The sequence below is a fragment of the Hemitrygon akajei genome, chromosome 27 (genome assembly GCF_048418815.1).
Source record: "Hemitrygon akajei chromosome 27, sHemAka1.3, whole genome shotgun sequence".
Classification (NCBI taxonomy): Eukaryota; Metazoa; Chordata; class Chondrichthyes; order Myliobatiformes; family Dasyatidae; genus Hemitrygon; species Hemitrygon akajei.
This window is the reverse complement of record NC_133150.1, coordinates 42,326,811-42,341,865: the sequence shown is the minus strand read 5'-3', so window position 1 is coordinate 42,341,865 and position 15,055 is coordinate 42,326,811. Positions and strand designations below refer to the sequence as shown.

The following is a 15,055-nucleotide window of genomic DNA, read 5'->3' as shown; positions in this document are numbered from 1 at the left end:
TTAAGGCTCAAGGCAATCTTAAGCAGAAGTCACTTAATTTGCAAAATGACATGCTTTTCATTTGAAAACCTGTTCGAGGCTTTTACTTTGAATCGTGTAGATATGGCTGTGGTTTCAAATAGGTTGTTGTACATTTAGAAAAGGTGCAAATATTGTAAGGTTTTGAGTTAATATATCCTCATCCTGCCACTTAATTAGGTTAAAATCAGTTACTGAATTCTTACGGTGAGATCTCTCACAATGAAGTCAATCCTTCGTATGGAGCTGGGCTTTTCTGGTTTTGGTTCCCAGTCTTCTGTATTAGATTACAGAATGTAGGCCTCTTTGGCAAAGCCTCCATTCTCATCCATACAAACTTCTGTTTGAAATGATTATATTGATGTAATTTCAGAAGATAGGCACAGTTTACAGTATAACCTTGTAATATAAGGTGTTCTGGGGAAGGAGAACAGATATCCTTGCCTATTGAACACTGGTGAATCAAGCAAACTTTCAGTAGCACTCCGGTGGTTCCATAGACACATTTTCTTTTGTTCTGTATTAACTGAATAAGTTAATTGAATTTAAATGTTGTAGAATCTGTGGCAGGACATCAATCATATTTCCAGAAGACTAGCCCAGTCCTCTGGATTATTAACCTTGTAATAAAGCCACTGGTGCCTTCACTGTGTCAGCAGCACCTGATTTGTTAGCAATCCTGTGGCAAGACCTGCCAAGTTACCTCATCTAGTTCTTATTGAGGTGTATGTGTTCACACTTCGACCAGAGACTTTGCCCCCCCCCCCCCAAAGAATCACTTGAAGAGCACCGGGGGGGGGGGGGGGGGGTAGTATCTCATGTCCAGTGCGATGTGTAGCTTTCAGAGTGTGAACATACTAAAAACATAATTGCATTTTCTTTTCTCTGTACTCTTTTCCTTATCTGCTTCTGGTAACTTATGTACTGTGTTTTTAAAATGGATAAATAGGTGACAGGCAATTGAAGAATGAGAGGTTGTGAGTTGTGCATGAAGTTGAAAAGGAGCTCAGCTTATTACTGTCATCTTTAGGCAAACCTAAAGCTAGTCATGATTGGAGGACTCATTGAAATGTGATTCAACAGATCTTAAAATACTACAGATACTGAATGGTAGTTTTAAAAGTGCGTTGGACGTATTGAATCATAAAACTGGTAAGCACATGCGAAGGTGTGCAGATGGAGGCCTAGATCAAGACTATTGTCAGCTAATTATTTTTCACAGAAAGAAATGGTTATCTAATTAAGTAGTGATATGATGGAGATGCAAGCTATGAATACATGTTTAACATTTTAGGAACAGCTTCTTCCCCTCTACCATCAGATTTCTGAATGATCTATGGATCCTATCTCATCATTTTGCTCCCTTTTGGCACTATTTATTTGTATTTCTTGTAACTTATTTTTCTAAATATATTGTGTGGTACTGATGCCACAAAGCAAGAAATTGGATAACATATGCCTGTAATAATAAACTTGATTCTGAGAGGCATTCCTTTTTGGTATTTATCTTATCTAGGTCTGCCACTGTAGATGAATTGAACACAGATGCAGTCTGTTCCTGCAATAACTATGAATAGGGAGGTGTTAGAAGAGAGAGGATAGTGATGGTTAGGGGGTAGGGGTTTGCCTTGCGCCTGAATGTGGGAGTGCTGATAACCATTTGTTCAATAGTGAAGATAGTGACTAATGAACATGCAATGCAATTAATAGCTCAAGCTTTCCTTACCTATGATGGAGGATTGAACTGTGAGTGGGTGGAACACAGTTCCACCAACAATGAAGGCACTGTTTGTGAAGGAGCTGCAAGTGAATATTCAGTTGGGGGAGGAAGTAAAATCTTTGTCAATTTGATGTAATGTACCTTGCAAAGGTTTTAAAAAGTGTATCTGCATAGCTAGAGACAAACTTGAATCAGGAAGTTATTAGCAACATCTTGCATGTTAACATGGTAAAACCTCAGTGGACACTTCATACAGGTGACACTGAGCAAAACCTAACACTGAAACATGGAAGGAAGTTACTGTAAAACTATTACTCAATCCTGGACAGTCCCAAGCCCAGCAGAATTGGGCATGGGGCTAGTGACCCCATCCCCTCAAAACTCAGAGACAGCCACAAGAATGCCAACAGAAGCTCCAAAGACCTCATCCCTGGGAGAGGAAGGACCTTCGCCCAGAAGACGTATGAAGTGATGTGGTGATAGGGCTGGTCAACCTTAAATCCAGGACTAGGGACTGTGGCGAGTTGCTGTTGGCGATTAGTGCCCCACTAGGGGTGATGGGCTTAAAAAGAAGTAAATTTATGGTCACTGAGGAAAGATTTAAGGACCATTTTGCTTCCTTTTAAAGTGGCATAGGCTTGAAGAAATGCTAGAGCTTAAGGCTTAGAGAAGTGAAGAAGCTGCTTCTGGAAGAGCAAGGGAGGTCATCATCTTCCATGCTGTATGTGTGTCATGCTGTATGACATAAATGATTATGATCTCATGACCAGGATTGTTCCTGGCAAATTTTTCCTACATCAGTAGTTTGTCATTGCCTTCTTCTGAGCAGAGTCTTTACAAGACTGGTGACCCCAGCCGTTATCAATACTCTGAAAGATTGTCGGCCTGACGTCAGTGGTTGCATAACCAGGACATGTGATATGCACCGGCTGCTCATATGACCATCCATCACCTGCTCCCATGACTTTGCGTGACCCTGATTTTGGAAGGGGGTCTAAGTGTGTGCTATACCTTGCCCAAGGGTGACCTGCAAGCTACCAGAAGGAAGGAGCACTTTACACCTCCTTTAATAGAGATGGATCTCCACACCGCCACTCAAGCAGAGGAAGTAGAGAATGTATAAATTGGTAGAATTGGAGCAAAATTTAGTGGTGTGTGTATATGAAGAAATGCACCAAATAGAGGGAGAATTTAAAGATAAGATTTTGAAAGTTGCTGTATCCAAGTATAAACCAGCAAGGATTGGGGTGATGGCTGAAAAAGGCTTGGTACAGGTCAGCTCCATCTAAGTTTTGGATAGGTTCAAGTCTACCTAAGGCAGAATGTGGGGCTGCTGACCTGGGTGAATTGGAGAAAGCAGCTGAGATGTGACAGGGTTGTGGCTCTGAAGCTGAAGTCTTGCTGATTGACAAACATGGTCAAGAGCTCATCTTGTGTCAAATGTGATAAGCCAAAGTGCAAAGTCATTAATATTAAACAGTGGACACTTGTGGTGTGAGCAAGAGATGAGTACCAGCTAAAATTAAGTAAATTTAATTGATCTGAGCTCTTGTCACTATTTATACTTAATGCTTTTAATAGTCTGAAAAGAATAGTTGCTTCCCTCTTCCATTTACAATGTGGGTGGACAGGCTGATCTAATGCATAATGAAGGTAAGAATAAAAATCTGGAGGAGGAGAGAGAGTCAGTAAGACTTTGGGGCTGCCGTTTTGTTAATAGTGTAAATTACCAATTAATAAAGAAATGTTACATGTTTACACTGTAACAACCACACATTGCTAAATCTGATTTGTGTATAAAGTTTCCTGCTCAAGAACACAGGATGGGTGGGCACAGAATAGCCATGAGCTCATAATTCATATATATAATAGCTTTCATACCCGTAACTTTTTTTTTGTGTGCGGGAAAATATCCTGAGGAGTTTGTGTCCTTTTCTGGGAAAAGGAAATATAAAACTATGGTGTGGTGTTTGGTTTGGGCTTTAGTTTGAATCACAAAATCCATCAATAAAGATGTAGAAGCATTTGACTTTAATTGAAATTTAAGGTTTGGAAGCTGCACCTTTGATTTGGTAGGCTGTTACTGATGTTTTCTAGGTAGGTAGTGACTTTTGCATTTGTGTAGCTGGACGTTTTGAGTTTGTGCAGTTTTGTGGTTCACAATCTCGGCTGGAATGCAAGATATATCAGAGGTAATTCTTGTAACTACTTTGTCTTAATTTGCTAATCCATGACATTTGGCAAGTTGTCACAAGTGTTTGGGACTTGTCCAGGTAGGATATAGGCAAACCAAGTCTATAATAGATTTTAATTTGGAATGCACAGTCATCTTCTTTGGCTAGGTTTCAGACTGATGTCTGCAGTCTTGCTATTTGAAATAACCACTTCAATTATGTTTTGTATAGAGACATTCAGTAACCTGCAGTATTGAACCAGAAGCACATTAAAACATCACCGTGACAGTGGGAAATTTAACTCTTAAATAATCTTGAGTTTAAAAAAAACCAAATTTATCAATGATGGAGAGCAAGAAGCTAACAGATTAAAATATAAATCAATGGATCACATTACCCCAGACCCACATTTGATTGCGTGAAATCGCCTCTTACTTCAAGGGCAATTAGAAATTGTCAATAGACCCTGACCTTCTCAGTGAAGTCTGTATTTGATGAACAAATAATGAAAGTGAAGTACTGTACTCGTTTTAAAATAGTTTGCTTGTGAAAGTAGACTTGGCTTATGTGTGAATGTGACTTCTAACACCCTTTTCTGTGTTGGTAGAGAAGCAAGCTGTCAGAAGTAATTGTATTTCAATATTACCCATAATAAAACTATTGAACAGAGGGGTGAATGTCAATTGGTCCATTTTATACAGTAAAGCTTTGTGTATTGCTGTCCGGAGATGAGTGTGGAGAGGAAGTGTTTCAGCTGCAGGTCTTCAATCCATCACATCCACGCAATCATTTTGCCCATCTGCTGAATTCCCACTTGGCCACATTAGAACCATTTCTTTCAATGCTTTGTTTAGTTAAGTGTCTGTTTAAATGCCCCTTAAAAGTAATAATTGCACCTGATTCCACAGCTTTCAGATATCTACCACTGTCTACTTGGTAGCGGGGAAATAATTTGCAGAGGGATATGACCGAATGCAGACAAATAAAGTTGGCATTGATGGGGCAGAAAGATCAGCAGGATGTAGAGGATGGGACGATGTGGCCTAATGGAAAAGGGGTCTAATTTTGATATTCAGTGTGAGGTTATCAGAAGATTGCAGGTTCAAGTCCTGTCACAGTCGTAATGGTTAGACTGTGTTGTATCACTAAATAAAATAATTTCTTTAAAAACTGGAGGGCAATGTAGGAAGGAGGGGTTAGATTGATCTTTGAGTAATTTAAATGGTCGACACAACATTGTGGGCTGAAGGACCTGTACTGTGCTGTAATGTTCTACACTTAAATTATTCTTTAACACTCCTCCTCACCTTAAGCATATGCCCTCTTGTTTTTGATACCTCTTGGGTGAGAAAATATCTTTGACAATCGGCCCTATAATGTATCTTACGTACTTTTGTCCCATTTCCAATCCTTTGTTCCAGGGTTAATAACTAAACCTCAGATCCTGGCAACACCCTGGTGAATCTCTTCTGCACTTCAGCGCGATCATATCCGAAAATGTAACAGCCTAACCAGTGTTTTGTAAAAATTGCATCATAATGTCCCAACTCAGATATTCTGTGCTCTGACCTGTGAAGGCAAGCAAGCTATGTACCATCTTATAAATCACCTGCTTTGCCTCTTTTGAGGAATGATGGAATTGGACCCTTGGGAATCTTAGTACCCTACCAATTACTCCTAATTCACTTCCCAAAATGTATCGCCTCATATTTGCTGGGATTGAATTGCATCTGCCAAGGCTGAGCTCAATTTAACATAACATATCAGTGTCCACTCTATTGGGTACACCTCATAAAGGCAAATATCTAATCAGTCAATCATGTGGCATCAACTCAATGCATAAAAGCATGCAGACATAGTCAAGAGGTTCAGTTGATCAGACCAAACATCAGAACAAACATCAGAATGGGGAAGAAATGGGATCTAAGTGACTGTGGAATGAATGTTGGTGCCAGATTTGGTGGTTTGAGTATCTCAGGAATTGCTGATCTCCTGGGATTTTCACACGCAGTTAGTCTCTAGAGTTTATAGAGAATGGTGTGAAAAATATAAAACATTCAGCAAGCTGCTGTACTGTGGGTGAAAGTGCCTTGCTAATGAGACAGGTCAAAAGAAAAAGACCAAACTGTTTCAAGCTGACAGTAGCTCAAATAACCATGCGTTACCACAATGATATGGAGAAGAGCATCTCTGAATGCACAACACATTTGACCTTGAAGTTGATGGGCTACATCAGCAGAATACCACACCAGGTTCCAATCCTGCACCTAAAGTAGCTCCTGTGGCCTTGCTGCCACAGGTTTCCAGTCAGAAAATTTCCTCTTTTTCACTCCCCTCAGCCTTCTGTCACCAGGTCAGTTTTGGATACAATTAAGTCAGCTTTCCCTGGAGCCCATTTGCATTAATCATCTGGGGGTGTTTGGGGGGGGGGGGGGGAACTTGTCAAAATTCTTACCTGTCTACAAGACACAATGTACTGTTCTGCTTTCGTTGCTGTCCTTTGCGACAGCCTCAAAAACCTCAGTTAAATTAATGAGGCGTAATTTTCCTTCCCATGAAGCCGTGCTGACTCTCCCTAATCAGTCCCTGCCTTTCCAAATGTACTAAAATCTTATGCCTTAGATGCCCTTCAATTGCCTGACCACTGTCTGGGCTCACTGGGCTGTCCTAACCTGACTTACCTTTGTTGCAGTTTCTTTGGTAAAGGAGCATTAGGTTTCCTCCAGTCATCTTGTACTCCATCTGTCTAATAATGACACAAGTATTCCTGTCAGCTCCCCCCCCCCCCCCCCCGCTCTACTGTAATCTCCTCCCATGTTTCCATGTTCTAACCTCCTAAATCAGGATTTCATTTTAAAACTGTGGGGGGTGGGGGAAATTGTCTTGTGTATATACATGGTGCTAGTTACTAAGGACTGGGCCACAATTAAACTTGCTCCCACATCTTTGACTCTGTTGACTTTGATTAAAGTAATGTTTTATGAGAATATATTAGAATTACCTCTTTGCAATAAATCTGTACTGATGGGAACATGGATTCTAAGAGATGAAGTGAGCATCCTGATGTTTGGTAATATTTTGATAATCTTTCTCATGTTAAGATTATATTTAAAACTTCATGGTTCATTTAGTCCAGATAATGGAGAAATCGGTCATTATAATCTCCCTTTTAACAACTGATTTGTGCATGTCTTGGAAATCTGAAATAAAACTAGAAAATGCCAGAAATACTACAGGTTATACAGAATCTGTGGAAAGAGCAATGCTTAATATTTTGAGTTTGGAACCCTTCATCTAAGCTGGCTGTTATTACACTGAAAACAACTTTTGCCAGATCCATTGTTTTTCTACTTCCTTCTGCTCAATAATATTAATTTCAAATCAAAGAGGCTTAGTTTTGCCAGATTATTTCCAACAATGAGTGCTGGCCCACTAGACTTTTGCCTGCTTTAAAAAAAAAAGCCTTTGCGCTGCATTTCTACACCCCTCGCTAGAGAAAGAAAGTTAGACCAGTAAGTCCAAATCTGTTCTCACAGTTGACATAAAGACTAGATGAGCTTCCATTATAGAAAGCTGGATTGAACATTAAATTCTGGATACTTGAGGTATCAGTATTCCAGACTTCACATATATATATATATATATATGCTTATAGATGCTGCCTGACCTGCTGTGTTCCACCAGCATTTTGTGTGTGTTGCTTGGTTCCAGACTTCAGATGTTTTTGCTGCCAGAGAGTTTTGTAGTTTTCAGTACACCTGCAATGGAGTCTCTGTTATCTGGAAAAAGCACAAGATGCACATCCTGTGCAAGGCTGATTATTGAATTGTTACACCGCAGGCAATCACTTGTATAAGCAGAGACTAGTTAGTCCTATCCCTCTGCTTGTCTTTTGTATTCTTGCAAGTACCTAATTCCATGTTGAACGTCACAGTTGAAACTGCCTCCTCGACCTGTGAATTGCAGATTGTAGCCACCTGTCCTGTAATTTTTTAAAAATTACCTGTGGGGATTTTGCTACTTATTCTAAATCTGCTTCCTCTTTGAACCTTCTGCTGGAAAGGCTTGGGAGTTGCTGGGTTTATCCTTGACCATTTTGTATTTGAAGAGTGGCCTGGCACTTGTGTTAGTCCAGGGCTCTGATGATCCAAATCCTACACCCCATCCTCATTCCACAGCCAGCACTGCCCACAAGTAAACCTGGATGTATTGGCCATAATTTCAGATTTTTCAATTGCTGATTCTGGGTTATGTACAACTGCCTGTAAACTATGGTGGAGAAGAATTCAGAGCTGATGCATTTCAGAATCAGCTGTATTATCACTGACATATGTCTTGAAATTGTTTGCTTTGTGGCAGCAATACAGCACAATAGATAAAAATGACTATAAATTCATCATCATCATCGTGTGCCGTGTTGTATGAAGTAGGCAATCGTGGTCCTGTGATCATGGTCGAGTTCTAGGCAAATTTTTCAACAGAAGTGGTTTGTCATTGCTGCCTTCTGGGCAGTGTGTTTACAAGAAAGGTGACCCCAGTCATTATCAATACTCTTCAGAGATTGTCTGCCTAGTGCAGGTGGTCGCATAACCAGGACTTGTGATATGCACCATATCCTTTAGAACAAGACTTGTCTCCATTCCACTACCCGTATGTAAATCATATATACCATATAAATATATAAAATATGTAATATATATAAACATAAATTAGATAAGTAATGCAAAAATAGTGAGGTATCGTTCATTAGTTCATTGTCCATTCAATGATAGCGGAGGGGAAGAGATGACTGTTGGGTGCATACGATTGTTTCTTTGTGCTTTTTCACTGTGGAGAATGGTAATCAGACATTCATCACTCCTAGGCTGTCTTGTTAGGTTTGCAAGATGAGAAAGGTGGTGAAGCGTCTCTCTATCCCTGTGTGTTTTTGCAATGACCTATATTAGTTGATTTGTTTATTTTTTGGAGATACAGCATGGCACAAAGAGCGTGCACCGCCCAATTATGCATGTAACTAACCTGCTAACCTGTGCGTTTCTTTTGGAATGGAATTCCTGGAAGAAACCCAAGTGGTTATGGGGAGAATGTATAAACTTCTTACAGGCAGTGGTGGAATTGAACCGAGGTGGCTGGTGCCATAATAGTGTTATGCAAACTACTATGCTGCTCTGATGTCCCATCTATTGCCTCAGCTGTCACACTGATTTTTCCTTTAATTTACATAAATGCATTTTTTTTTGTAGCAAATCCAGTTCGCAGATGAAAAACAGGAGTTCAGCAAGTTCCCCACCAAAACCGGCCGGCGGTCTCTGTCGCGATCCATCTCTCAGTCTTCCACAGACAGTTACAGTTCAGGTAGGAGCTCACTGTTGTACCTTCAGATGTCTTTTCATGCTTTCTCCTGTCTTAATTCATACACCGTGGACTTTAGTTTGCAAACTGTTATAATACTTTGAAACTATTCAAATGTAGCAAGGCTCCAAAAACCTGGCATCCATTTGTTTGGAATTCTGATAATGCAGCTTCTAGCTCATTAATCTGGGATGTGAGCTGGGTGTCCAGAGCCAGGAGCCTGGAAGTGTGTCAGAGAACAGAGCTTGAACTATGGGTTGTCTGTATGGTGTTGGCCTCCAGTGTGCTTCTATGTTTCCACTCCATTTAATCTCACCAAGCTCATTGGAAGACTCATTGAAACACTATGCAGCATGTAATATACACGGAAGTGTGTTTGGATATTAAGAACAGTAATACCCACTTGTCCAGAACATCTGCTCACCTGGCACGACCAAAGTCCCAAGGGTGCTGGGTTATCTGAGTTTTACTCTACAGGTTGGTATATTTTTGGATGTAGCCTTGTAAAGTGTAATGTGTTTATGTTGCATGACTCGCTCAATCTTTTTTTTTCCCCCTGCTTGTAATGCTGCTGGCATTTAGGGCAGCAGATGGTCCTTTATCACTGCCTGTCCATACTGTCACACACAAATATAAAAAGATTCTTCGTTGCTGTTTCTATAACTAGTCAGGGGCGTTAGCCCTGATCCGAACCCCTGAACCTGGAGGATCGGTGGACTGCTCTTAGTCTGGCCTCTAACGTTCGACCTGTTTGGCCTGGGTGACCCTTCCAAGAGCCAAAGTATAAAGCCCTGACTCCAGCCAACAAAGCTTTCTGGGTTATTGAGGCACACAAACCTCCAAACCACAACAAGGTTGTAGTCCTATTGGAGGTTGCTTATTCTTTACTAGAATTAAAATCCTAGTTGGTGATGGGCATATTTTTTTTGAAATTGTGTTTTGAATGTGTAATTTTAAACTAAGGGAACGTTTCAGGACTTAAAATGTTGGTGGATGTTTATTTCTATTAGCTGCCATTTGACTATTATCCTTGGGTAAAGTGTAAGATAAGCCAAACACAAAGCAATAAAATAGCCTGATGCTATTTAGGGTATTGGACCAGTTACACTTCAAGGCGTTTATGTTACTAAGTTTGGGTTGACTGATATCAGTCTGGCTGGTTTAGGGTAACAAATTACCGGCCCATATTTCTGCAATGTATCTTAGTTCCGACTCCGACTTTAATGATTTTGAAGCAAAGAATGTGCTTATATGATTTTATAACTTTGGAATTCACCCCATCTGTATCCTTGTGTTTTCTTCTGTCATCATGTTGCATAACAGTGGAAGCTTTGTGTTACCGTTTTGATTTGCCCAGTGGAGTAATATAAAAATGGCTACTTTATGTAAATTAGCTCATGAAATATTATGAGTCATTTAAGTGTCCAGCCCTATGCGTATTGGGTTTGTTTCCTCCATCTCCTTCCCCCACTGTCATCACATCCAACTCCAGAAATGATGTCAAAACAAAAGTCAAATGTGTTTTCTTGCATTATTTTTCTCTCCAACTATCTTTTCTCCATCTTTATTGGTTTGAATTCCTTGATGCAATTGTGCACAAGCTTTAAATCTGAACATAATATTATTGTTATAAATATTCCATTTGTTTTGTGCCTGTCAATGCTTCAATCTCTTTTCCATTTTAAGGAATATTCTAACATAAACCATGTCTATGACCACTTCCCCGCACCCCCCAATCTGATTTCACCTATCACCTTCTAGCTTGCTTTCCTTTTCCTTCCCCCACCTTATTTTAGTTTCTTCTTCTTCCTTTCCAGACCCAATGAAGGTTTGAAACGTTGACTGTTTATTCCTCTTTATTGATGCTACCTGACCTGCTGAGTTCCTCCAGCATTTTCTGAGTTTCTCACTCTTCATTGTGCAATATTCTATCCAGATTCTTTCTGACCTCCATATATATTAAACTGATCAGTCACTAAGTGTCTTTATCCCTCTTCCACTTCTTCATGTTCCAACTGAGAATAAATTGGGAACCTTTTTACTTTCTTGCCACTGTTCATTTCAATTATGGAGCGAGTTACTTTCCAGCAGGAATCGTTTTCAAATGATTTGTTCCATGGAAAAAGTGTGAGATCTGTATAAAAACACTTATTTTAAAAAAAATAATTTCCCCACCCCTTCCTCCTGCCAAATCTTTAAGTCTCTCCCTGGAACCAGGAGAATGTTTGGGGCAGATTACAAACATCAGTTCCATGATATTTTGTGACTGGGTGATTTGTTTTGTGATGTGTGTCTGAATCTCCCTTTTCCTGTCCCCAGAAAATATGGCATGGGTTCAACCTACTGTTATTTTTCCCTTTCATAATGCTAGTAGAGGTTTTGCTTTGAGTGCGGTTCTTCCCCATTAGGTGTATCTTTTTCTGATATTCAAAATATACCACAAGGTTCTTCATTCCACCATTGTGTAATACCAGCAAAAGCCATAACTTGTTAATAACACATTCAAAATGCTGGAGGAGCTGAGCAGGTCAAGTGTAAATAGTTGATGTCTTGGGCTAAGGCCTGTTATCTTGATGAAGTTTAAAACATTGAGACGTGATAAATGATCTTGGCCTGAAGCATCAACTGTTTATTCCTCTCCATAGATGCTGCCTGACCTGCTGAGTTCATCCAGCATTTTGTATGCTTTACTTTGAACATCTTGCATGTGCATAATTTGTTACCTTATTTCCGGTTTCTACAAGCCTCTGAGGTACTGGTGCTACCAATTTTTTCTCTCTTTCAGCGGCTTCCTATACAGATAGTTCAGACGATGAGACATCGCCCAGGGACAAGCAGCAAACTAACTCGAAGAACAGCAGTGACTTTTGTGTAAAGAACATCAAGCAGGCAGAGTTTGGACGCAGAGAAATTGAAATTGCAGAGCAAGGTACGATAGGGCAGAGATTACGGTGGGTGCAGCAGAAGCTTAACCTTTAAGAAATCTTATCTGACAATGTAAAAAGTATACAATCACAATTTCAGGGGTTGCCTAAAGTCCTTCAGAGATATAAATATAATACAGGATAAGATATGTGTTGCTTTCCCTTGCTGTTTCACTTGCTGCTCTTTCAACTTTGGAGTAATGCAGAAGGCAGGTGCTGCTGATAAATAGATAAATCTGAATCTTTGAGAGCAGTGAAATCTGTGGAATTCTCTGACCAGAGAAGCAGTTGAGGCTACCTCATTTTATATTGAACACACAATTAGATAGATTTTTGCAGAGCAAGAGAATTAGAATTATGGCAGAAAGTCAGGTACAGTGCCTATAGAAAGTATTTACCTCCTTTGGAAGAGTTTCATGTTTTATTGTTTTACAACATTGAATCACAATGGATTTAATTTGGCTTTTTGACACTAATCAACAGAAAAAGACTCTTTCATGTCAAAGTGAAAACGGATCTCTACAAAGTAATCTAAACTAATTACAAATGTGCAATCAATTATTTTGTGTTATATAAATACTCTTCCCCCTTTAATATGACACATCAAATCATCACTGGTACAGCTAAATGGTTTTAGAAGTCACATACTTAGTTAAATGGAGATCTGTCTTTGGAGTCCTGTGTGCAGCCAAGATGTTTCAATTGAATGTAGTAAAAATACACCTGTATCTGGAAGGTCCAACTGTTGGTGAGTCAGTATCCTTGCAAAAACTGCACCATGAAGACAAAAGAACAATCTTAAGCAATTCTGCAAAAAGGTTATGGGAAAGCACAAGTCAGGAGATGGATACAAGAAAATTTCCAAGTCATCCTTTGGAGTACGGTTAAGTCAGTCATCAAGAAATGGAAAAAAAATGGCACAGCTGCAAATCTGCCTGGAGCAGATGTCCTCAAAAACTGAGTGGCCAAGTAAGAAGGGGGTAAATGAAGGAGGCCACCAAGACATCTAATACAGCTCTGGAGAAGTAACAAGCTTTAGTTGCTGAGATGGGAGAGACTGTGCATATGAGAACTGTTGCCCAGGTGCTTCACCAGTCGCAGCTTTATGGGAGAGTGGCAAAGAGAAAGCCACTGTTGGGGGGAGAAAAACATGCATGAAATCTTGGTTAGAGTTTGCCAGAAGGCATGTGGGAGACTCTGAAGTCAGCTGGAAGAAAGTTTGGTCTGATGATACCAAAATTGGGCTTTTTGGCCATCAGATTAAATGCTGTGTTTTGCGAAACCCAAAAAACCACACGTCAAAAATACACTATCCCTACAGTGAAGCATGGTGGTAACTGCATCATGCTGTGGGGATGCTCCACTGGAGCAGGCCCTGGAAAGCTTGAGGGTAGGGGGTAAAATGAATGCAGCAAAATACAAGCACATCCTGATCCAGTCTGTAAGAGAACTGCGACTTGGGAGAAGATTTGATTTCCATCAAGACAGTGACCCCAAGCATAAAGCCAAAGATACACAGGAATGGCTTAAAAACCACGTTTATGTCCTAGAGTAGCCAAGTTGGAGTTCAGACCTCAACCCAATTGAGAACTTGTGGCTTGAGTTGAAAAGGGCTGTTCAGTGATGACTCCCATCCAATCTGACAGACTATGAGCAGCTTTTTAAAGGAGAATGGCAAAAAATTTGCGGTATACAGATGTACAAAGCTGATAGAGATGCATTCACACAGACTCAAGGCTGTAATGGCTGCCAAAGGTGCATTTACTAAATACTGACTTGAAGATGTTGAATACTTATGCAATCAATTATTTTGTGTTTTGTATTTGTAATTAATTTAGATCATTTTGTAGAGATCTGTTTTCATTTTGACATGGAAGTCTTTTTCTGTAGATCAGTGTCAAAAAAGCCAAATAAAATCCACTGATTCAATGTTGTGAAAAAAACCATGAAAACTTCCAAAGAGGGTAAATATGTTTTATAGGTGCTGTAGATGGAGCTAAGTCCACGGCCAGATCAACCTTGATGTTTTTGAATGGCAGAACAGGCTTGATGGGTCAGATGACCTATTCCTGCTCCTATTTCTTATGTTCTTATTAAAAGGTAATGACTTCATGGGCTCAATTGAATTGGTAAGTAATCTCCAATCTGGAATTAGCCTAATGTTTTCTACCACTACTGCCTAGAAGAGCGGAATTAAAATTCCACAGCATACTGACTTATTTATATTTGAGTGGGGTTTGGAAAGCTTTTCTATTTGAGTGAGGTATTGAATGTCCAATTTCCACATGTCTGTCTACCTGAAGAGAACATTTTTAATTGGCCTTCATGAGCTCAGAATGATAAAGCAGCTCACCATCAGCTGTTAAGTTAATGGTGGGGGGAATGTAGCAGTTAGCATAACATTATTACAGTGATAACAAAACGGGTTCAATTCCAACCTCTGTCTGTAAGAAGTTTGTAAGTTTTCCCTATGACCGTGTGGGTTTCCTCTGGGTGCTCCAGTTTCCCCCCCACATTCCAGAGACATATGAATTAGGAGGTTAATTGGTGACATGGGTGTTATTGGGCAGTGCAGGCTCCTTAGGCTGGAAGGGCCAGTTACCTGTATCTAAATAAATAAAATTTAAAAAAAATTGTTGTTATGCTTCTGGTATCTCAAGTGTTGTTATAGTTCTGAGTGGGAAGTTCCAATGAAATCGGGTAGCAATAATTCCATTGCCGATTTATATGCCAGAAGTTTGCAAATAGACATTCATAAAAATCATCTGTGCTGACTACCGGTAATTTAATTGTGAAGAAAATGTGTCAAATAATTTCGTTACTTGGTAAATTGGATTATTATTGTCACTTTCACTGAGGAACAGTGC

The 15,055-nt window shown here is 39.8% G+C and overlaps 1 protein-coding gene across 3 annotated transcripts in view; it reads left to right on the top strand.

Moving 5' to 3' along the window:
* LOC140717299 (S-adenosylhomocysteine hydrolase-like protein 1) overlaps positions 1 to 15,055 on the top strand; it is a 90,998-nt gene that overhangs the window by 39,116 nt on the left and 36,827 nt on the right. For all 3 annotated transcript variants that reach the window (XM_073030745.1, XM_073030747.1, XM_073030746.1), the window contains exons 2-3: positions 9,156 to 9,267; positions 12,050 to 12,193. In XM_073030745.1, coding sequence (XP_072886846.1) covers positions 9,156 to 9,267; positions 12,050 to 12,193 — 256 coding nt within the window. The remainder of the gene's footprint in view (positions 1 to 9,155; positions 9,268 to 12,049; positions 12,194 to 15,055) is intronic.